Source organism: Sorex araneus, chromosome 8 (assembly GCF_027595985.1).
Source record: "Sorex araneus isolate mSorAra2 chromosome 8, mSorAra2.pri, whole genome shotgun sequence".
In the NCBI taxonomy this organism is placed as follows: Eukaryota; Metazoa; Chordata; class Mammalia; order Eulipotyphla; family Soricidae; genus Sorex; species Sorex araneus.
Genome location: NC_073309.1, coordinates 51885729 through 51908161, shown reverse-complemented (window position 1 = coordinate 51908161; position 22433 = coordinate 51885729). Strand labels below are relative to the sequence as shown.

At 53.3% G+C, this 22433-nt stretch overlaps 2 protein-coding genes across 3 annotated transcripts; one reads left to right on the top strand and one right to left on the bottom strand.

Annotated features, from left to right (window-relative positions):
• Positions 1 to 1391: 1391 nt before the first annotated feature.
• Positions 1392 to 20756, top strand: ODAD1 (outer dynein arm docking complex subunit 1). 2 transcript variants are annotated; one of them, XM_055146060.1, is made up of 16 exons: positions 1392 to 1793; positions 2259 to 2445; positions 2695 to 2787; positions 3820 to 3919; positions 4047 to 4236; positions 10815 to 10934; positions 11407 to 11520; positions 13380 to 13447; positions 14644 to 14831; positions 14920 to 15054; positions 15730 to 15812; positions 15900 to 16068; positions 19367 to 19518; positions 19595 to 19698; positions 19894 to 19984; positions 20068 to 20756. In XM_055146060.1, the coding sequence occupies exons 3-16, from the start codon at positions 2718 to 2720 to the stop codon at positions 20524 to 20526; spliced, it is 2043 nt and encodes a 680-aa protein (XP_055002035.1). In that variant the 5' UTR covers positions 1392 to 1793; positions 2259 to 2445; positions 2695 to 2717; the 3' UTR covers positions 20527 to 20756. The 2 variants fall into 2 exon arrangements, with proteins under 2 accessions (XP_055002035.1, XP_055002036.1); XM_055146061.1 differs by lacking the exons at positions 1392 to 1793; positions 3820 to 3919; positions 4047 to 4236 and having other exon boundaries at positions 2405 to 2445.
• Positions 18391 to 19125, bottom strand: LOC105943395 (thyroid transcription factor 1-associated protein 26-like; the record flags this gene model as incomplete). Its single annotated transcript, XM_012935281.1, has 1 exon — positions 18391 to 19125. A coding segment is annotated over exon 1 (735 nt), but the record flags the coding sequence as incomplete, so codon positions are not given.
• Positions 20757 to 22433: the final 1677 nt, after the last annotated feature.

Here is a 22433-nt window from a genome sequence, read left to right as displayed (position 1 = left end):
GGGGGAGACAATGCAGAGAGAACTGAATGCTAAAAGATTTGCAAGCTGGTGATGGAAATAAGCAGGGTGGGTAGGAATGCTACTTTAAGGCGAAGAGGTGACATCTTAGCTAACCTGAAGACAGGACTTTGAAGGGGACTGGGGAGGGCAAGTGAAGTGCAAGGGCTTGGGTTGTTTGGGGAGCAGACAAAAGGGTCACTGTGGCTAGAATACAGGAGCCAGAGGGAGCTGTGGGAAGGGAACTCAAAGAGTGTCCTTGAGAGCGAGGGAGGTGTTTGGATTTTATTCTAAGTGCAGCAAGAAGCCAGTGGAGGATTTGAAGTACAAGTACCAGGGGTATTTGCATTAGTGTTCACTATTTGTTATTCTTAGCAAATTAGCATGAGGATAGCAGGCCTTTTTTTCCCCTTCCCTTTTTGAGCTGAGAAATAGCTCAGGGCTTATTTCTGGCTCTGTGCTCAGTGATCACTCCCAGCAGGTTGGGAGGACTCTATGTGGTGCTGAGGATTGAACTGGGGACAGATGCATGCAAGCTGTACCCACTGCACTATGTCTCTGACTCCTGGTTTTATAGGTTTTGGGGAAATACCCAAGGTACTTTGGCAGCTATGCTGTGTGGGGATCAAAGCCCATTGGGACTTGAGAGGTTCGGGGTGGGTGGGTGGGAATACCACCCGTCTTAGTCTGTCCTAGCTCTCTGCTCCCAGCTCAGGTTCCCCCCCCCCCCCCGCACATTTTTGGGTCATACCAGGACTTACTCCTGGCTCTGCACTCAAAGATCACTCCTGGAGTCCTGGAGGGCTCAGGGAACCATAAGGGATACATCAAGACTCTCCACGGAGGTGAACAGAGGTGCCCACGTGAGTCATGGGAGGTGAGAGGTGGAAATATAGTTTTTGAGTAGAACTCAGAGATGCTGGGGCCTACTCGCGGTGCTGTGCTCCCAAGCTCAGGGAACCATGCAGTGTCAGGGATTGAACCAGGGCTTCCCACACAAAGCAAATGCTCAGCCTATCGTCCCGGGCCCAGGATGGAGATTTCACAGCGGGAGTGGGCTTTGGGTCAAGTTTCCCCGAGTTGAAACAAGGACCAGACGAGGTGTCCTGGGGGGTGTGAGGGAGGCAGGGGGTCTCCCTTTCCTGAGCCTCCGAGGTTTAGAGTTGAGCTGAGCGCCCGTAGGCCACTTCCTCCCACAGGAAACCGCAGGCATCGGGCACACCCAGCCTGTAGGGAGCGGCGCCCACTGCCGCCAGTGGCCAGGCCACGTGGACAGCAGCCCGCAGCCCAGGGGCCGTGCCCAGCGGAGCGAAGGGCGTGGCCAACAGGGGCGGGACCGGAAACTGGGGCGGGAAGCGAGACCACGCCCATTTCCGCCTCCCTGAGCTCGGGCGTCTCAGGCAGCGGCGGTTAGCCGCGCGTGCGCAGTGAGCGACCAGGCCCGGCCCGGCCCGCTCCCACTGTCGCTCCGAGGCCTTGAGTCACGGGCTCCGTCGGTCGAAGATGAGCTGCCCGCGGGCCTGGCTCTGCTGCCCGGGCCTGCTTCCACAGCTCTCCAGACCTTCCCTGCCCGCCCTGCCGCCACACGCCCCTCAGCTCCTGCTGTCCCCCGCAGGCAGGGAGCCCCCGTGAGAGTCCCGAGTCCCACCCGGTCCCCTGCTCCCCGCACACGTCACCCCGACAGCCCGGGGCCCTCCCCAGCCAGGCCTCGGGCTAGAGCCGCCCCCGCGTCTGGCGGGTCCGAACTTTCGCCTCGGGTACGCCCACCTCGGGCATCCACGCCCCATCCCCCCCAGGTACGCCCCCTCAAGCCTCCACGCCCCGCCCCACCGAGAAGCCCCCCTCAGGCCCACACCCCGCCCCCAGACACGACCTCAAGCCTTCGCGCCCCTCCCCCAGACACGCCCCCTCAGGCCTCCACGCCCCGCCCTCCTGGGTACGCCCCCTCAGGCCTCCACGCCCCGCCCCGCCCCACATAAGTGCGTGCTGTCCCTCCAGGTACGCCCCCGTCCCCCAGCTCCCACACCCCGCCCTACACAGGGACACCTCGCCACGTGAGGTATGCCCCCCGCCTCGCGCAGGTACGACCCTTCCCTTCCCCAGGCTCCGCCCCGCGCAGGTACACCCCGTCCCTCGGCCCCATGCCCTGCACAGGTACACACCCCTTCTCTTACTGTCCCGCCCCTCACATGTCCCAGTGCCCCCGCGCCCCTGTCCCGGGCTGCCAATCTGTGGGATCCCTGCAGCTAGTCTCCTTACAGGTCTCCGACCGTGCCCTGGCTGGCCCCGTAGCCCTGCCCATCGCGGGACACCCTCGGCCACAGCGCGCCCGTAACCCCCAGCCCCTCCCCTGCGCCGGGCTCCCCGCTGCTGCTGTCCTCATCTCCCCAGTAACCCGACCACAACACTGAGCTGGGAGCGCCGAGGGCAGTTCGGGGACTTCGGCAGGTAGGGACAGGCCCGCTCTGGGGCGGGGTCCACTCTCTCCACGACACTTTCCTCATGCAGCCGTGTTACGGGGTCCCTCCCGATCCCCAATATGAGAGGCGGGAAGTCGGGAGGGTCAGGGTGGGGGCTCGGGCCGGGTCCGTCCGCCCCTTGGGAGAAACTGAGAAGCAGAGGGAAGCCCAAGAGCGTCCAGACTTCGTGCCTCTCCCGGTCTTGCCGCCGTCTAAGAGATCCCGTGTCCCTCCACAGGAGCGCCACCCTCTTTGACCGAGATGCCTTTGGGACCCTCTGCTGGGAGCGCCCGCTCCGAGGATGGAAGCGAGGTCCTCCTGGAAGGAATGGGTAATCCATTCGTTCTTTTTAAAAAAATTTTTTTTAAAAAAATTTAATTTTTATAAAGTAGTTCACAATATTGACTACATTGAATATTCGAACACCAATCCCACCACCATAACACCTTCCCACCACCATATTTCAGATGTTTCCATTTCGAATCCCAAACCCTGCCCCAAAGCAGAACCGAATAATTTATTTTGTATTAAATTAAATTAAATTTAATGCAAAAATTTATTTTGTATTAAATTAAATTTAATTAAAACCATTTGTTCTTTAGTTCATGCTTGTCTTCAGTTTCCCCAAGTGCCAGGTCCTGTGCTGCGGAGTGGGGCCTGGGGTAGAGGGAGGTCCTCTCAAAGAGCCCACTTGTTGGGATACAGATGCAGGGAGTGTGGAGGTGATAAGGGGCGGGGACACATGCCTGGGGACTGGGGTGGCCAGGAAGACTTTCCGCAGGAGGAGGCTCTGAAGTGGTAGCCAAATTTAGCAGCATCGCTGGCCTCTTCTCACCAGTGGCCAGAAGCCTTGCGTCCCCATCACGGCAGGCAAAAATGTTCCCGGCATTGCCTGGACAGAGTTGAGGAGGGAAGCAGGGTGGAGGGAAGCAGGGTCCCCTCTTGGGAGTGCTCCCCGGGGGTGGTTGGAGGACCGGGCTGTCAGCCCAGACTTGTAGGTGCAGGGCCTGACGAGCGGAAGGGTGGAGGGCGAGGGGACTGGAAAATAGCACTGAGGCCTGATGGGCAAGGCCTCTGCAGGGGAGAGACCTAGAGCCACAGGGAACCAAACCCGCGCCTGACCCAGAGGCAGCCGATGGAGGGGAGCAGACGCGCCCTCTGGTGGCCAAACAGAGGTGTACCTGGCGTGTTGCTCTGGCCAGCGGCGAGGCCCCAGGCATTATGAGGGGTGAAATGTGTTGTGGGGCGGAGTCTGCAATTCTTAGGTGAGAGTTGGAGGAATCTGGACTCCTAGGACCTGGGGAAGAAGAGGAGTTGAGGACTGGGTTCCTCGCGAAAATCCCTTACTTGGTCCCACCCTCAGTGGATTGGGAGCTGAGCCGTCTGCAACGACAGTGCAAAGTGATGGAGGCTGAAAGGCGGACCTACAGCAAGGAAGTCCATCAGCGCATCAGGAAACAGCTGTGAGCCTGCACCCTGGTGCTAGGAGGGGCTGTCACAGGCATGGGGCAGGGGTCTGGGGCAGGGGTACCCTGGTACTCCTGGAGGAAGGGCCATTAGTGATGCTGAGCCTCCCTTCCCCGGGGACAGAGGGGAGATCCAGCACCTGCAGGAGGTGCGGGACCAACTCCAGACACAGATTCGCGTGGCCGAGAACCAGGTGAAGCGGCTGCGGGACGGCCAGAGGCTGGAGAGCATGGGCCAGCTGCTGTCCGCCCGGGCGCAGGTGCAGGTCAAGATTGATGAGCTGATGGAGCAGATCAAAGTCCTGGACAAGGAGGTGGGTTCTGGGGCTGCTAGATTCTGGTCCCTGAGGAGGGGTAGGTGTCAGCTGTGTTGCTTGGAGCTTCCTCCTTTGAGACTTGGGGTGATAGTATTGGACTGGTAAAGTGGTGGCAAGGATTCAGGAGGAACACGGGGTGGGGTGAGGTTGAAGCGTATCACAACCCCAGTTGTTCAGGAAGGGGAACTTAGAGTGGGTTAAGGAGGGATGTCAATGAAAAGAACATGATAATAATAATAATAATAATAATAATTATTATTATTATTATTATTTTGGTTTTGAGGCCACATCCATTGGTGTTCAGGACTTACTCTGGCCTCCGTGCTCAGGAATTAATATTGGGAATACTTGGGAGAATGAATATCCTACCCACTGTACTATCACTCTGACCTCAATAATTATTACTTGAATTAAATAAAAACCTTTGTAGTAGGGCTGGAGTGATAGCATAGCCCGGAGGGTATTTGCCTTGCACTCGGCCGACCCAGGTTCGATTCCCAGCATCCCATATGGTCCCCTGAGCACTGCCATGAGTAATTCCTGAGTGCAGAGCCAGGAGTAAACCCTGTGCATTGCCGGGTGTGACCCCAAAAGCAAAAAAAAAAAAGTTACAGGGTCTGATGGGGGATATTTGTGATTAGTAGATAGAGGGCAAGTGCAACAAGGAGAGGTTAAAGATAAAAACTGAGGATCCAAAAAGCAAACAAACAAGCAAACAAACAACAACAAAACCCCTTTGGGGGCTGGAGCGATAGCACAGAGGGTAGGGCGTTTACCTTGCACACGGCCGACCCGGGTTCGATCCCCGGCATCCCATATGGTCCCCCAAGCACTGCCAGGAGCAATTCCTGAGTGCAAAGCCAGGAGTAACCCCTGAGCATCGCTGGGTGTGACACCCACCCAAAAAAAAAACCCTTTGTAGTGTTTGGGTCACACCTGGCAATGCTCAGGGGTCAGTCCTGGGTCTGCATTCAGGAATCACTCCTGGTGGTTCTTGGGGGACCATATAGGATTCTGGGGATCAAACCTGGGTCTTGTTCAATGGAAGGCAAATACCCTACCCGTTGTACTGTTGCTTTGGCCCAGGCAAGGTTTTTTATTTTTTTAGTTACCCTGACAACATTGGAGTCCTTGCCTGGAGAAATCTGACTATGGGGAATGGTAGGACAGATGTAGGTTAGGGTCTCCAGAATGGCTCTGGAAAGCCTCCGTAAGGTTATAAATACAGTCTTGCTGGGCCATAGCGATATCATAGAGGGGAGGGTGCTTACCTTGCATGTGACTGATCAGGGTTTGATCCACAGCATCCTCATGGTCCTCTGAGTACTGCCAGGAGTAATTCCTGAGTGCAGGCCAGGAGTAACCCCAGAGCACTGCTGGGTATGTCACCTCCCTCATCAAAAAAAAAAAAGTGTTGGACTGCAGAGATAGTGCAGGAGGTGCAGATTGCCTTGTATGCGGCATGCAGCTGACCTGGGTTAATAGTGCCTGGGGTAATCCCTTAGCACAGAGTCAGAACCACTAGATATGGCTCAAAAAACCAAAGGAAGAAAGAAAGAAACAATGTCGTTATCTAGGGCTAGGGATTCAGCAGTAGAGCACTTTCCTTGCATGTGTGAAGCACTGGGTTCAATCCCTGACACTGCTAAAAATATAAATAAATACTGTCTCATGACACATTTATTCATTCAACGCACACATCTTTAAATTTTGGGGGATTTTGGAGCCATACGCAGTGGTTCTCAGGGCCTACTCCTGGTTCTACACTTAGGGATCACTTCAGGTGGTGCTCGGGGCACCAAATGTGCTGCTGGGTGTCAAATCCGGTTGGCCACATGCGAGGCAAAACGTTTATTGCTCAGACCCAGTCTCTCTCTTTTTTCTGTTTGTGGTGCTGGAGATTGAACCCAGGACCTCACATGTGCAAGGCAAGTGCCCAACTACTGAGCCATTTCCCCAGCCCTTCATTCATCAGACAGTTATGTCCTAGGTACTGGGCACTGCTCTGGGTGTTGCAGACCCAGCTTGAACAAAACAGTTTGATCCCTGCCTGTGCCAATACCACTTTAACTTTTATTTGACCATCAACCAAATCATTCCTTCATGTGAAGGAACTGGCAGAGGAACCCAGGGGTGCGGGACCTGGGACTGAGATCTCCAAGGCTGCTTGGATCAGGACTGAACCTCTTCCACCCAGATTCCCCATTTTCCAGTAGCCTGGCAGCCACACCCAGAGACTATAAAACCAAGCTCCTGGAAGACATCTGATAGCCTAGTTCTCCCTCTTGGAGAACCTGGGAAGCTATTGAGAGTTTACTGCCCGCACAGGAGAGCCTGGCAAGCCCCCCTGTGGCATATTCATATGCCAAATACAGTAACAATGAGGGGTCTCATTCACCTGACCCTGAAGAGCCTCTAATGTGGCACTTTTTGGAAGGATGAGTAAAAAAGAGGCTGCTAGGGGTTGGAGCCATAGCACGGTGGGAAGGGCATTTGCCTTGCACGTGGCTGACCTGGGTTCGATCCCCAGCATCCCATATGGTCCCCTGAGCACCGCCAGGAGTAACTCCTGAGTGCATGAGCCAGAAGTAACCCTTGTGCATCGCTGTGACCCAAAAAGCAAAAAAAAAAAAAAAAAAAAAAAAAAAAAGAGGCTGCTAAAATCTCAGGGCTAGGATGAATGGAGCGTTACTGGGCCCACACAAGCAAATCGTTGATCAACAGGATGACAGTGATGATACAGTGATACAACCAAATAAGCCAAACAAAGAATTTGTTGAGGTGTCACCCAGAATCTGCACTAGCAGACAAGATGGGAAGTAGGAAAGAGACATTGTACCTCAGAGATGTTGAGGAACTCACGAGAAGGGTTCGTAGGTGGCTCAGCAGTAATTCAGAAGCAGAAGAGATAGAATTGGGATCTAACTAATGTGTTGTGGGGTAATATTGAGAATTTCCCAGAACTAATGAAAGCTGGAACTTACAGATTCAAGGACCCTTTAGAGTCCAAGATGGCACAAACAAGCCACACAGTCAGAACATCAGGAAATTTTAGACTGTAAAAGCTGCCAGAAAAAATTAAAAAAGACATTATGTGCAAAGGAGCTGCAGTCAGACTAAGCAGCTGATTTTTCCAAAGAGACACTAGAAGGTAGGAGACTTGAGTGTGACATCTGTGTTGGAGGGAAAGTGTCAGTATCAAGCTCTCTATCCACCGGAGAAACCAACCACGAACACAGAGCAAACAACTTCTCTCCTTCTCTTTCTTCTTTTCTTTCTCCTCCTTTTCTTTCTCCTTCTCCTCTTCCTTCTTCCTCCTCTTCTCTTCCTGCTCTTCCTCCTCCTCTCATTCTTTTCTCTTCCTCCTTTCCCTCCCCCTCTTCCTTCTCTTCCTCCCTTCTTCCTCCTCCTCCTCTTTCACCTCTTCCTCCTCTTGTTCTCATTTTTTCTCTTCCTCCTTTCCTCCTCCCCTCTTCCTCTTCCTCCTTTTCCCCTGCCCTCCTCCTCCCCTTTACCTCCTCCTCCCCTACCCCTCCTCTTCCCCTCCTCCTTCCCTCCCCCTCTTCCTTCCCTTCCTTTTCTTCTTCTTCTTCCTCCTCCTCCTCTTCTTCCTTCTCCTCCTCTTCTTCCTCCTCCTCCTCTCTTCCTCTTCTCCCACCTCTTTCTCCTCCCCTTCTTTCTCTTCTCATTCTTTTCCTCTTCCTCCTCTTCTTCCTCCTCTTCCTCCTCATTCTTCTCCTCTTCCTCTTCTTTATTTGGGGTGCTTTTTGGGGCCACACCTGGTGATGCTCAGTTCTTACTCCTGCCTCTGTGCTCAGGGATCACTCCTGGCAGACTCTGGGAACTGAGGATTGAACCTGAGTGGGCTTCCCACTATACTATCTCCGCTCCTTCCTCTCATTTTCTGAGCCTGTCACATCAAAGGCAGGTGAGAGATGGTCTTTGGATTTATACCAGTTCATGGTACTATTCTCTGAAGATGTAAAATAATATTTTTTTTTGAGAAAAGTCAGCATTCCTGCTTGATAAACTCTCAGAAACCCTGGAATTAAAGGAAATATTTGCCAGTGATAAAGGGAACAATCAAACCTCTACAGGTCACGGCGAAGCTTAGGATGTCCTCTCTGAGAGCAGCAATGATAATGAAGGACGTCAGCTGTCCCATTTCTACTTCACAGTGGCTCAGTATAGAAGTTAAAGGGCTGGAGGGATAGAGAGCTTGCCTCGCATGCGGCTGGTGTAGGTTCAATCTCCAACACTCCATATGGTCCCCTGAGCTCTGCAAGGAGTGATACTTTGCATGAAGTAATCTCTGTACACCACCAGGTGTGGCCCCCAAACAAATAAGCAAATAAGTTATATCTCCAAACTGATTTATAGATCTAGAGTAATCACAATTCAAGTACTAACATTTCATGCTTTTTAAAAATTATTTAGTTTGGTTTTGTGACCACACTCAGTGGTTCTCAGAGCTTACTCTTGGCTCTGAGCTCAGGGATCACTCCTGGTGATGCTCAGGGAACCATATGGTGTGTTGGACATCAAACCCATGTTGGCTGTTTACAAAACAAGCACCCTATCTGCTGTACTATGGTTCCAGTCCCTGTTTAATTTTTTTTCCCGGTGATGCTCAGGGGTTACTCCTGGCTCTGCACTCAGGGATCACTCCTGGCAGTACTGAGGGACCATATGTGATGCCAGGGATCAAATGCAGGTCGGCCATGTGTAAGGCAAATGCCCTACCCACTGTGCTGTCGCTCCGCCCCCCTTTTTTTTTCTTTGGGTCACACCTGGTGATGCTCAGGGGTTACTCCTGGCTTATGCACTCAGGAATTACCCCTGACAATGCTTGGGGAACCATATAGGATTCTGGGAATCGAACCCGGGTCAGCTGTGTGCAAGTCAAATGCCCTACCCACTGTATTATTGCTCCAGCACCTGTTTTATGTTATCTATCTATCTATCTATCTATCTATCTATCTATCTATCTATCTATCTATCTATCTATCTATCTTCTATTTGGGTCACACTCGGCAATACACAGGGGTTACTCCTGGCTCTACACTCAGGAATTACTCCTGGCGGTGCTCAGGGAACCATATGGGATGCTGGGAATCGAACCCAGGGTCAGTTGCATGCAAGGCAAACGCCCTACCCGCTGTGCTATTGCTCTAGCTCCTGTTTCATGTTTTTTAAAGAAAAATTTTTCCTCTTTGTTGGAGACCACACCCAGCAGTGCTCAGGGCTCACATCTGACTCAGGGCTCAAGGGATCATGTGGAGCGAAGGGGCTAGGGACTGAACCCATTGTTCATCGATTTGCTGGAGCGACCAGTAACATCTCCATTGTGAGTTTTGTTATTACTGTTTTTGGCATATTGAATACGCCATGGGTAGCTTGCCAGGCTCTGCTGTGCGGGCGGGATACTCTTGGTAGCTTGAGAGGGATGGAGGAATCGAACCCGGGTTGGGACTAGAGGGATGGAGGAATCGAACCCGGGGTTAGAAGGCTAGGGATTGAACCCAGGTTAGCCATATCTAAGGCAAACACCCTACCTGCTGTACTATCTCTCTGGCCCTCGGTGTTTGATGTTTACACAGCAATTGCTGTTACCTCGGCTGTAGAAAGATGTGATAACTTCCTTCTGTCTCCTAAATGTCAAACACACCGATGGGGCCCACGCTGGGCCTGGGATATCTGGGCATTCATACTACTTCCTGGGGCTGCTGGAAATGACTGAGGAGTGCTTTGGACAGAAAGTAACCTCAGCCCTGGAGGCCCACACATTCCATCACAGTGTGGGAGGAGGGGTTCCTTCGGAGGCTTCTGTCCTGCTTCCTGTGGTTGGCTGGCAACCTTGGGCAATCCTGTGTAGGCAGCACCCTAATTTCTGCCTTCCGTGGGGCCCCATGTGCTTGTCTATGTGTGAGGCCTTTTGTTTTTCCCTTTGGATTTTAGGCCAGGCACAACGGTGCTCAGGGGTTACTCCTGGCTCTGCACTCAGGGATCACTCCTGGAGCACTCAGGGCACCATGTGGGATGCCAGGAATCAAACCCAGGTTGGCTGCAAGCAAGGCAAATGCCCTGCCCACTGTATTATCTCTCTGGCAACAAAGTTCCCCCATTTTATAAGACAATGGTCAGACTGGATCCAGGCCAACCAATGACCTCATTTTCACTTGGTCTCTGAGTTCCAAATAAGGTCAGATATTCTGAGATATCAGGTCCATTCCCAGACAAGCTGTCCTTGTGGTCTACAGGTAGAAGGTTACTTGTTTTTTTTTTTTTTTTGCTTTTTGGGTCACACCCGGCAATGCACAGGGGTTACTCCTGGCTCTGTACTCAGGAATTACTCCTGGCAGTGCTCGGGGGACCATATGGGATGCTGGGAATCGAACCCGAGTCGGCCGCGTGCAAGGCAAACGCCCTACCTGCTGTGCTCCAGCCCTGGTAGGGGGTTACTTGTGTGGGATCAACTGGCAGCAGACTAAGGAGACAGCCGGAGTCACCAAGACAGATCTTGTAAGATACTGTCACCCAGTCAGCTCTCCTATGAAGCCTCTTCTTTCCTCCAGATCCAGGAATGGGAGGCCCGGATCCTTGCCCAAAGCAAGAAGTGCAAGTCCCTGTGCTTCATCACTCAGAAAGCCAAGGTGTGGCGCAGGGTCAAGATCCTTGAGGACCAGCTGGATAGGGTGAGAGGCCTGACTCCTGCAAGGCAGGCACCCGCTGGACATGGGGTCATGATCCAGAAGAGGGAGATGACGGGCTGGAATGATAGTACAGCAGGGAAAGTGCTGGCCTTGCGTGTGGCTGACCCAGTTTCAAACCACAGCACCACCACACAGGGTTCCCCGAGCCCCTCCAGGAGTGACCCTGGAGCAGAGGCAGGAGTAATATCTGAGTATTGCTGGGTGTGGCCCCCAAACAAACCTAACTTTTATAGATCAGATTCTTGGGAGTGGACATGCCTGAGACAGTGATGTGTGTGTTGTGGGCATCAGTGAAACAGGGTTCAGTGGGCAAGGGAGGGCCCCTAGGGAACTGGATGTTAGAAGGGCACTGGGCCATACTCTCAGGGTCCCCCATCTCTGACCAACACCCCTTATTTGAGTGTGGAGGAGGAGACCACACCTGACGGCCTCTTGCATCCTTCCCCGCTCCCAGGTCACCTGTCACTTTGACACTCACCTGGTGCGGAATGCAGCCCTACGGGAGGAGCTGGATCTCCTGCGGATCGAGAGGAACCGCTACCTCAGTGTGGACCGTAAATTGCGGAAGGTCGGTGTCCCAAAATCCTGTACGGTTTCTCTCCCAGCTCCCCCACCCCCACACCCAGCTGGGCCTTGCCTTCTCCAGGGCGGGTCCCTGCAGTGCAGACCCATCCCAGGCCGCCCCTGGAACCCACATCAGCCTCATTTGGTTTGCAGCAAGCAGAGATGTCATTTCAGGTGTCAAAATTGCCAGGGCAAACCAGAAAGTGCTTTTACTTTCTATGGGCAGGCCTTTGAAGAGTTTGCCCTCTTCCCTCTTTTCCTTTCTTTTTTCCCTTCCTCCTTCTCTTTCAAAAACAATGCTTTTTCATTTCTATTATTACCGTTACTACTGCTACTACTATTATTTTAGTGTTGGGGCCACAGCTGCCAGTTCTCTGTGGCTGTTCCTGGTTCTGTGCCTCCTGGTGGTGCTGGTGGACTACTATATGAGGTACCAGGTTTGATCACATGCAAGACAAGGCCTTAACTTTTGTACTATTTCTCTCTCTCTCTGGCACTTTCATTTTTATGAGCCACATCTGGCAGTGCTCAGGGTTTACTCCAGGCTTTTTGCTCAGGAATCACTCCTGGCAGGCTCGGGGGAACATATGGAGTGCAGAATATTGAACCTGGGTCAGCTGTGTGCGAGGCAAGTGCCCTTCCTCTTGTACTATTGCTCCAACACTCTTCAGTCCCCCTTCTCCTTTTATTTTTATTTATTTATTTATTTTTTGCTTTTTGGGTCACACCTGGCGATGCACAGGGGTTACTCCTGGCTCTGCACTCAGGAATTACCCCTGGCGGTGCTCAGGGGACCATATGGGATGCTGGGATTTGAACCCGGGTCGGCCGCGTGCAAGGCAAACGCCCTACCCGCTGTGCTATCTCTCCAGCCCCTTCTCCTTTTATTTTTAAAAAATTATTGTAGGGGCTTCCTCATCAACTGGCTTAATTTTCCCTATGAATATATTTGCATTGTGCAGCATTCCCAGTGGAATCCCACAAAGCATCCCCAGAAACATCCTCTCTTCAGCTTCTCTCTTTTATTTTCTTCTTCTTTTTTTTTTTTTGGGTCACACCCAGCACTGCACAGGGGTTATTTCTGGCTCATACACTCAGGAATTACTCCTGGTGGTGCTTGGGGAACCATATGGGATGCTGGGAATTGAACCCGCATCAACGCCCTACCCATTGTGCTATCGCTTCAGTCCCTCAGCCTCTCTTTTGCTTTGTTCTTCTGCTTAAGAACCGTAGTCCTGGGGCTGGAGTGATAGCACAGCAGGTAGGGCATTTGCCTTGCACATGGCCGACCCAGGTCCAATTCCCAGCATCCCATATGGTCCCCCAAGCACCGCCAGGGGTAATTCCTGAGTGCATGAGTCAGGAGTAACCCCTGTGCATTGCCGGGTATGACCCCCCCCCCCAAAAAAAAAGCAAAAGAAGAACCGTAGTCCTGTGGCCCTGCTGAGGTTCATTTTGCAAAACTGAATGTGTGTACATGCATGTGCAAGCATGCCTGCATGCACACATGTGTATATGTGTAACATAGTAACACATGTATGTATACATTAATATAGGCATGGTGGACATGTGCATAAAAATATATAACTGTGGGGCCAGAGTGCTGGTACAGTGGGTCGGGTACTTGCCTCGCACATGGCTGACACTGACACTGATTCGGTCCTCAGCACCTCATTAAGTCTCCTGAGAGTTGCAGTGCTGAGAGTGACCCCTGAGCATGGAGCTGGGTGTGGTTCTAATTCTCCCCCTCAAAAAAACTCCATCTCTCAGGATGTGGCCGCCAAGGGATGCCCACAACTCCCCAGGCCCCCGAGTCCCACAGGTGCTGGGAACTGGAGGCCTTGTGTCCCCTTCTCTCGGCAGGAGACCCAGCAGCTACAGCAGATGGTCAGCAACCTCATCGTCTCCTCCACCTCTGCCTACTCGGTCAGGTAATGTACCCAGTGGGGTAGGGGGGCAAGTACCCCCAATTGCCAACTGAAACAATCCCCATCAGAGCCTTCATCCTGCCTGAGTCCCAACAAAGGTGCCTCATTCTCTCCTGCCTCACTGGGGTCCACATTCCAAACTTTTGGGGCCTGTCTCTGGCACGTGGGGAAGGCCCTGCCTGCCACCTGGAGGCCATGCAAGAGGCTGCTGCCTCAGCCCCTCCCAGACCACTGCAGAGCAGAAGCCAGTGAGGGTTGGAGAGCCCCTGCCTGCCCCCCACTTGCCTGGCTTCTCTCTGGGCACGGTTTCTGGGCCCCGCTCACTCTTCTGAAGCTTCCTGAGCTTCGGCCCTGCTCTCTCGCTTCACACGGTTTCTTTTCTTTCTTTCTTGAGTTGTGGTGGGAATGGAGACAGGATCTCGTGGGGATGTTACATCGCTATGGAGTCTGGCTATAATATAAAGGTCACGTGATAATGACCTTTGGTTCAGGGTCTCGTTTCTAGCATGTGACTGCTCCCTCCTGGCTTCTCTTTCTGTGAGACATGGGTGGTAGTCAGGATCTGTAGGATGGCTTCTTCCTTTCATAGGAGGGTTGGGCACTTGTCTTGTATGCAGCCAACTTGAGTTCGATCCCCAGTATCCCATACAGTCCCCTGAGCCCTGCCAGGAGTGACTCCTGGGCATCCCTGGGTTCAGCTGCAATAAACCAAACATTAAACAACAGCAACAACAAAACAGTTAGTCACATACTCATGCAAAATATTCCAGACAAATGAGTTTTCCTGGGACTGGAGCAATAGCACAGCGGGTAGGGCATTTGCCTTGCATGTGACCAACCTGGGTTTGATTCCCAGCATCCCATATGGTCTCCTGAGCACCGCCAGGAGTAATTACTGAGTTCATGAGCCAGGAGTAACCCCTGTGCATCGCTGGGTGTGACCCTCTCCCCCGCAAAAAAAAAAAGACAAATGAGTTTTCCTCCTCTTCCTCCTCTCTCCTGGGGCATCACCTCTGTGGGCTAGGCCACCCATCCTTACCCACTGTCACACTGCCCCACAGGGTCCCATAGCTCTGAAGGAACCTGCATATCCCTCCACCTTTAGGGACCTCAAGACCCCTGGTGGGACCCTTTCCCTGTCCTGTAAGTGTGTCTGAGCCCCTGCACACCCACCGCACCCATCCATCCTGTCCCCGCAGGGAGGAGGCCAAGACAAAGATGGGGATGCTGCGGGAGCGAGCGGAGAAGGAGGAGGTGCAGAGCGAGGGTGAGGTGCAGGTGCTGCAGCGGCAGATTGCCCACCTGGAGCAGCTACATCGATTCCTCAAGCTCAAGAATGACGAGCGCCAGACAGACCCGGCTGTCCTGGCTCGGCGCACTCTGCGTGGTGAGCCTGCGGGAGCCAGCTCAGGTGCCTGGGCCCCTCTACACCGCTGGCCTGGGGAGACCCCGCTGGCTGCCCTCTCTTTCCCCAGCCCAGGAGGTGGCTTCGGGCCTCCGGAAGACGTCACAGGAGCAACTGGTGCTGCGTTATGAGGATGCTCTGCATAAGCTGTCTCAGCTGACAGGGGAGAAGGACCCTGACCAGCTGGTAGAGAAGTACCTGGAGAGTGAGCACGGCTGGTTGGGGGCAGGGGAGCCTCTGCTTGGGGAGACCCCTCCACCTGTTGGCCCACCCTACTTGCTGCTGCTTCCTCCCCCAACCCCTCTCTCTGTCCACTCCAGGTCGTTCCATCTTTTGGTGTCTTTAGCTTGTTTCAGGGTTTCTGTTTCTTCCCTCCTTTCCCTGTGCTTCCTCCTTTCTTCCCTCCCACTTTCTTTCTTTCTTTTTTTTTTTTGCTTTTCGGGTCACACCCGGCAATGCACAGGGGTTATTCCTGGCTCTGCACTCAGGAATTACTCCTGGCGGTGCTCGAGGGACCATATGGGATGCTGGGAATCAAACCCGGGTCGGCCGCCGCGTGCAAGGCAAATGCCCTACCGGCTGTGCTATCACTCCAGCCTCTTCTCTTCTACTTTCTCTCCCTCTTGCTTTCCACCTCCTGGTTCTCTATGCTGCTGTCTGTCTCCTAGGGGGATCCTATATTTGCTTGCCCTCTGTTTTACTCCCTTGTTTTTTTTGTTCTTGGCTCTCTGGGTGTCTCTTGGCTGTCTGTCACCGCCTCTCTGAGTCCCTGTTCTGGGTTCTCTATTGTGCTGTTGTTTCTCACTGTCTCCCCATCCTTTCCGTCTGTTTGGCTCTTCTCCCCATTGACCTGTGCTACCCGCCTTTCCCAATGACGCAGTGGAGGAGCGCAACTTCGCCGAGTTCAACTTCATCAATGAGCAGAACTCCAACGTGGAGCGTCTGCAAGAAGAAATCAAGGAGGTGAGGGAAGTCACTCCTTGAGGCTGATCCCTTCCTCCCATCCCGGGGGCCCAGGTCCAGCGCCTGGTTCCTGCTCCCTGCTCGCAGATGCAGGAGGCGCTGGTGCAGGCGCACAGGAGTGAGGACATCCGCCACTCAACTGAGCAGCAGCAGCATGCGGCCTCCCTGAAGCGCGAAGATGAGCTTCGTGTGGAGGCCGATGCCATTGAGGCCCGATTCCAGGACTTGGATGCTCAGCTGGAGAAGCTCAAGGCTGGTAAATGCCTCCCTGCTGGCTTCATCCGGGAGGAGGTGACGAGTACTTCAGAGGCGTCTTGCAGAGAGCATTGTGTGTTTTGTTATTCACCATTATTCTAGCCACTCTGTACACACACCATCCATCATCCACCCATCTACCCATCCACTATCTCTCCACCATCCACCATCAATCAACCATTCATTCATCTATCCACCCATCTACCCCCCATCCACCACCCACCAATACACCACCATCCTTCTGTCCGTCCTTATTCGCCATCCATTCATGCATCCAGCTACCCATCCACCTTCTCTCATCTACCATCCATCTCTCCACCATTCATCCATCCATCCACCTACCCAGAATCCACCCCCTCCCTCTGTCCTTCCTCTCCTCATGCTTTCATCTTTCCAGCCCATTGTCCCAGAATCAGGCAGTCCCAGATCTGAATCCAGGCAGCCCCAGATCTGAATCGGGATCCAGTGGTGCCCACCGAATGGTGCCCACAAGGTGCCTTGGCCCCTGTCAGGCACCTTTTGTGACTCCTGGTGTGTGGTTCTTGCTGTCTAGATGGCCCTAGAAGTGGGGGGTCGGTGCCTCCTTTGTAGACTTCGCATGAGAGCTAGCTGGGGTGATGGGGGACACTGAAGGCAGAGATGGGAGATGGTGTGGCTGAGGAAGATGCACCTTTTGGGGTGCTCTGGAAGCTCAGTCTTCGGATGGCTGCAACAAAGTGCCAAGGTCCAATTGGGGGTGATGAGGACCCAGGCACCATGGGAGCAAGAGGGTATGAACTCTGCAGGGATGCAAGGTGTGATGCAGAATGAAAATGGGCCCTTCTTCACAGTTGTCAGGGGTCCCCTGAAGGCCCGCTTGCTGGGCAGCTGGGAAGGCTTCCTGGAAGGGGCAGCTGGAGGTGGGTTCACACTCACCTCCTTTCTTTTTCCCTTTATTGTCATTACCCTGCCATTCTGGGACTTGAGACTGTGGGAGACCCTCATCCTTGCCTCTGTGTATTTGAGTCCAGGGGATGGAACTGGGGACTGAGGTAGCTCTGGAGGATGAACTATTGCTGAGAAGCAGCAGAGAAATGGGTGCTTTGGAGGGGATACAGGTTTGTGGGTGAGAGTTGAGGGGGGCAGGAGGTCCTGGAACATTGCCCAGGGGGGCCCAGGGGCTGCAGGAGGGCCAAGTGGGAGAGGGGGCAGGTTAGGGGGAGGTGGAGAGGAGAGGTGGGGGTTACGCAGTGCTCAGGGGTCTGACTCGGGGAGGGGGGCTAGGAAGAGCTCAGGTGGTGGAGTGCAGCTTCTTGTGCAGGTCTTGGTCTCCTCAAGCTGGCTGACGGGGTCTAGGAGGGGTGCTGGTGGGATGGGGACTGACAGGGGCCAAGGCACCTTGTGGGCACCATTCGGTGGGCACCACTGGATCCCGAAAGAAAGAAGCTGGTGGCCTTGTTGCTGAAGGAGAAGAAGCCCATGAAGAAGCATGTGAGGTCTGGAAGGCTTCAAGGTGGAGGTGTCTGCTAGGCTTTCTTGTGGGCCTCAATCTGTGTGCTTCTTGCTGCCTGCATGGCTGAGTCCTGCCATTCCCTTTTTGTTTGTTTTTGGCCCACACCCGGCCTTGCTCAGGGCTTACTCCTGACTCTGTGCTTAGGGATCACTCTTTTTTTTTTCAATTTTCAAACCATTTTTTAAATTCACATAATAAAAACATACTATATACCTGAACTTGTTGCCAAATAAAAGGTTGTGAATAGCAACCTTCATTCGGAGGTAAACTAATAATACTATGAAAAGCATATAAAGCATATAGTTCCTTTACCAACACAAAAATACTTGTGGTCATTTTATACTTAGCATAGTCTCTCCACTGAGTTTATGTTGATAAATTTTATTATAGAAGCTATTGACACATACAAAAGATTCCAATAAATATACAACAGTAGGACAAATGCCTGATTTAATTTTTTTTTTCTTTTTTGGGCCACACCTGGCTCTGCACAGGGGTTACTCCTGGCTCTGCACTCAGGAATTATCCCTGGCGGTGCTCAGGGGACCATATGGGATGCTGGGAATCGAACCCGGGTCGGCCACGTGCAAGGCAAACACCCTACCCGCTATGCTATCGCTCCAGCCCCTCTTGTATTTTTTTTTTTTTTTTTTTTTTTTTTGCTTTTTTTTGGGTCACACCTGGCGATGCTCAGGGGCTACTCCTGGCTTTGTACTCAGGAATCACTCCTGGCGGTGCTCAGGGGACCATATGGGATGCTGGGAATTGAACCCGGGTCGGCCGCGTGCAAGGCAAACGCCCTACCCGCTGTGCTATCTCTCCAGCCCCTCCCTCTTGTATTTTTTTAAGAAGGTATTCCATTTGTAAATTCAAGTTTGGTTGGCCTTTTTTAGTCTTTTTGCTCAATATTTTGAACACTTCCATTTTCTTCTTCTTGTAGAGCCTCTGAGCTGCTTCTTTCTCTTGTTTTCTTCTCTCAAATTCTTGTTTCTTAGCAGCACGCATAGCCTGGATCCGTTCATACTCTTCCTGTGCCTTTTGATTTGATGTTTTCTTTTGCTTTCTCTTTGGAAAAGTAATAGGGCTAACTCTTTCAACAAGTTGTTCTTCAGGTTCTTCAGCCTTCTGAGGCTGATCAATGCTATAATGTTCTTCAGACGAAGTCTGCTCACTGCTACCCTGTTCTTCAGGAGAAGCCTGACTGGCTTGTCCTTCTGAGGAAGGTCGGCCAGCTTTTCTAAGTCGCCTTTCTTTTCTAAGTCTTTCCTCTTCTGCTAAGTAGAGATGTTTCAGGTGATCTGGGTATCTGTCTGTGAACTGGGATTCCTGTGAAGTCTGCGCTTTCTTTCCTTTCTGGATTAATTTCCTGTAGTTTTTCTGAATCTTCAGTTTTCTTCGAAACGCAAAGCCCTGTCCCTCTCGAACGCTGCCGGCAAAGCTCTGCTCGGGGTGGAGCCACCACGTCCTCCGCTTCCCATCCTTAGTCCTGAGTCCAGTGGAAAGTTCTGGCCCACATGGGCCCTGGCTCCCAGCACTCGCATGCGCTCCGGGTCTCGCCGGCGCCATGGGCTGACCCCCACCGCTCAGGGATCACTCTTGATGGTCTTGGAGGACCTTATGGGGTTCCAGGGGTCCAATTCTGGTTGACCACATCCTTAGTAAGCATCTTACCCCCTGTGAATCCCTTTCCCTCTTCAGGCTACATGTGGTAGCTCCCAGTGGTGGGGAGCAGGAGGGGCCGTGGCGGGGCTGAGGGGAGTAGGACGGGCTGCGGACCACATCCATAGTCTCCTGCTGCCCGCTGCAGGCATCCAGCACCTTTTCACTGAGGCCCAGTGTGACAGCAGTTCCATCCAGGACCTCCTGGGCGTGCAGGACCGCGACATCGGCCTCTTCTTGGGCCTCATTGAGAAGCGCCTGGTGGAGCTGCTCCTGGTGCAATCCTTCCTGGATACCCAGGTGTGGGAGGCTGGGGTGGGGGCCAGGGAGACCCAGAGTTGACCTGCACCAATGCTGACACCTCCCCTGCCCACAGACTTATACTACCAGCACTTTGAGTAACGCTGCCCTCATGGTGCTGGGCCAGAGCTCAGAGGATGCGCCCAAGAGGATGATCCTGCCACAGCCCCCCATTAATTTGTAAGTCAGGGGATGGGAGGAGTGCTTGCTGGTGGGGGGATGCTTGCTGGATTCACAGAGGCCAGAGACTTCTGTTCAGGCTTGTGGGGACTGGAAGATGTGCAGGCAGTGCTAGGAGTGGGTCGAAGAGGAGCCTGTGTTTGGGGGGCCTCTGCAGTGAGGTTCTCTGGGCTTCTTCTTGTCTGTCCCCACCAGGGAAGACCCCCCAGGCTTTGAGGCCAAGGATGACTACCCCATGAGTCGGGAGGAGGTCATAAGCCAAGTGACCAGGCTGGTGAAACTGGAGGTGAGTGTGGCGCAGGCATGCATGGCTGCGGCCTACCTCTGGGGGAGTCCTGACTGGCCCTACCTACCCCCCTTTCCACCCAGATGGACACACAGCAGGAGATGATGGATGGCCTGAGGATGGCGGACAGCACCCCAATGCTCGGCAGTGCCCGGGGACTTCCCCGGAGCCCCACCAACGTCCTGGGCCCCCGGACCAGCACTGTGGGGTCCTCGGGCAGCCGCCCTGCCAGCTCCACTGTTGGCCGAGTTACCTTTGGGGACCCCAGCTCCAGTGGGGGCCCCACCACGCTCAGCTCCTCCAGCCCCCGAGAAGGGCCCGGGAGTCGCGTGACCTTCAAATCCCCCAGTTTAAATGACAACCTCGGGTTCTCTGGATACTTGGGGCTCAGCCGAACCCAGGATGGTCTGGACGCCTTGCAGAAAAGAGGCAGGTCTGAGTCCAGTTTCGGGTCCAGCAAAGGCCGCAGCCAAAGCACTGGGCCTCGGTCCAACAGCGTTCCCAGCTCCACCCTGAGCAAGGATTCTGAGAGCAACATCTAGGGCCCCCCGCACCCTTTCTGACCCTCTCTGCTCTTTCCTGTGTCCCCTTTTCTGCCCCATTCTGCTCTTTCCTCATCTCTCACTCTGTCTCTTGCTCCCTTTTCTTTCTGTATCCCCATCTCTGGCTCTTCCCCACTCAGGGAGAAGTGCCCCCGCAGCCCCTCACCACCCCACAGAGTCACACCCTGTACTAAGCAGTGGATGGGGGGACCCCTGAGTCTCAACATCAGGCTCAGCCTGAGTGTTAACACCGGAAATAAAGGACAGAGACTGACTTTTGCCTCAGTCTCTGTGTAAGGCGCAGGAGCTTCAGATATGCTGGTTCCTCTGCAACTCGGTGCCCCTTTTGTGCCATTCTTTCACTCGTGCCTTACTACCCCGAGTCCCATCAATTGTTGGGAGCTGTATGGGTCAGGCTAAGCCAGGCTGCTCTGGGCTGATGCAGCCACAGCTTGTGCCAGAGCGGCAGCGTAGTCGGGCTCTTTATTGTGGATGGGCTCAGGGCTCTGTGCCACCCAAGCTCTGGGACCACGGAGGACTGTCTTGGTGTTTTGGGAACCGGGCAGGAGAGAACAGAGAAGCGCTTCAGTGACTGTTTCAGCCCTAACCTGGATACTGCGTACATGTACCTGCTGTGGGTCAGAACAGATCATCCCATCAGATCTGACATCTAAGGGAATGGGGACTGCCATCTTCCCGTGATGTAGGGAGAAGGGGGTGTCTGGGGATGGCTCCAAGGCCAGACATCACACTGAGCCCATCCCTTCCCTGCTGTGGAGGAATTTGGGAGATGGGGGGCGGGGGTCAGAACACAACAACATCCTATCTCTGAGTCAGTCCACGTGCATGGCAAAATCGACCTCAGTCAAACCCGTCCCACCATCCTCACCCAGGAAGAGAATACTGGGCTTTATTCCCCTGTCCCGTGGGGATGAACATGGAAATGAAATGAGCCAGTGCCCAGAAAACGTCAAAACCCAGCACCCAGGGGTTAAGGAGATAGCACACTGGGGAGGACGCTGGCCTTACTTAAGGTCAACCTGGGTTCAATCCCTGCAAGCCCACGTGTTCCCCTGAACCCACCAGGAGTGACCCCTGAGTGCAGAGCCAGGAGTCAGCCCTGAGCACCGCTGGGTGTGGTCCCCAAAAAAACAAAATGAAAAAGCTAAGCACCCAACACATCACTTGCTTATAAATATTAATGTGATGGAGAGGAGTTAGTGTTTTCTCACCTGTGTTGACCATTTTCTTTCTTATAATTGGGCGAGGCCTGGGAAATACCCACCAGCGGCTCTTGAGTAGATGGAAGGAACATGGGCTCTGCCCATTTCCATGGTGTAAACTGCTGGTCAGCTGCTGGTCATCACTGTCCCTGGGACCGTCAAAGCCTGTGAAATGGCAGCAGCTGACCTGTTCCAGGGCCTTGTGCAAGGGCCCTCCCTCCCCTGAGAAAATTAGATTCCCCCAACTCAGTTCTGAACAGGAAGCCCTTCCATTTGAAAAGTCTTCAGTCCTCAAGAGGGGGCAGGATTGGGAGCAGTTGCCAAAACTGGCTGAGAAGGAAAACACGCCCAAGTGGCTCACGGTCTCTTTGATTAATTGGTTTGAATCAAGGCCTAATAAAGAAGAGAAATGATGCAGGGCGAGGGTGTGACAAGAAAAATAAGTAACTCCAAACACTCTGTTCTTCAAAAAACACTTTGTTCTTTTGTTCAGTGAGGACAAGAAATGCTCAGAGAAGCCAGAGCAATCTTTCAAACCTGACTCAGCTGTCACCACCTGTGTGTGCTGGAGTGGCCAGCAGGGGGTGCCACTGCAAAGCTCAGACACTAGGCGCCCTGCACTTAACTCACCTGGTTTTGGGGCAAAGAGACGGTTAAATGGGTTGGAGCAAGGCTTTGCAGGGA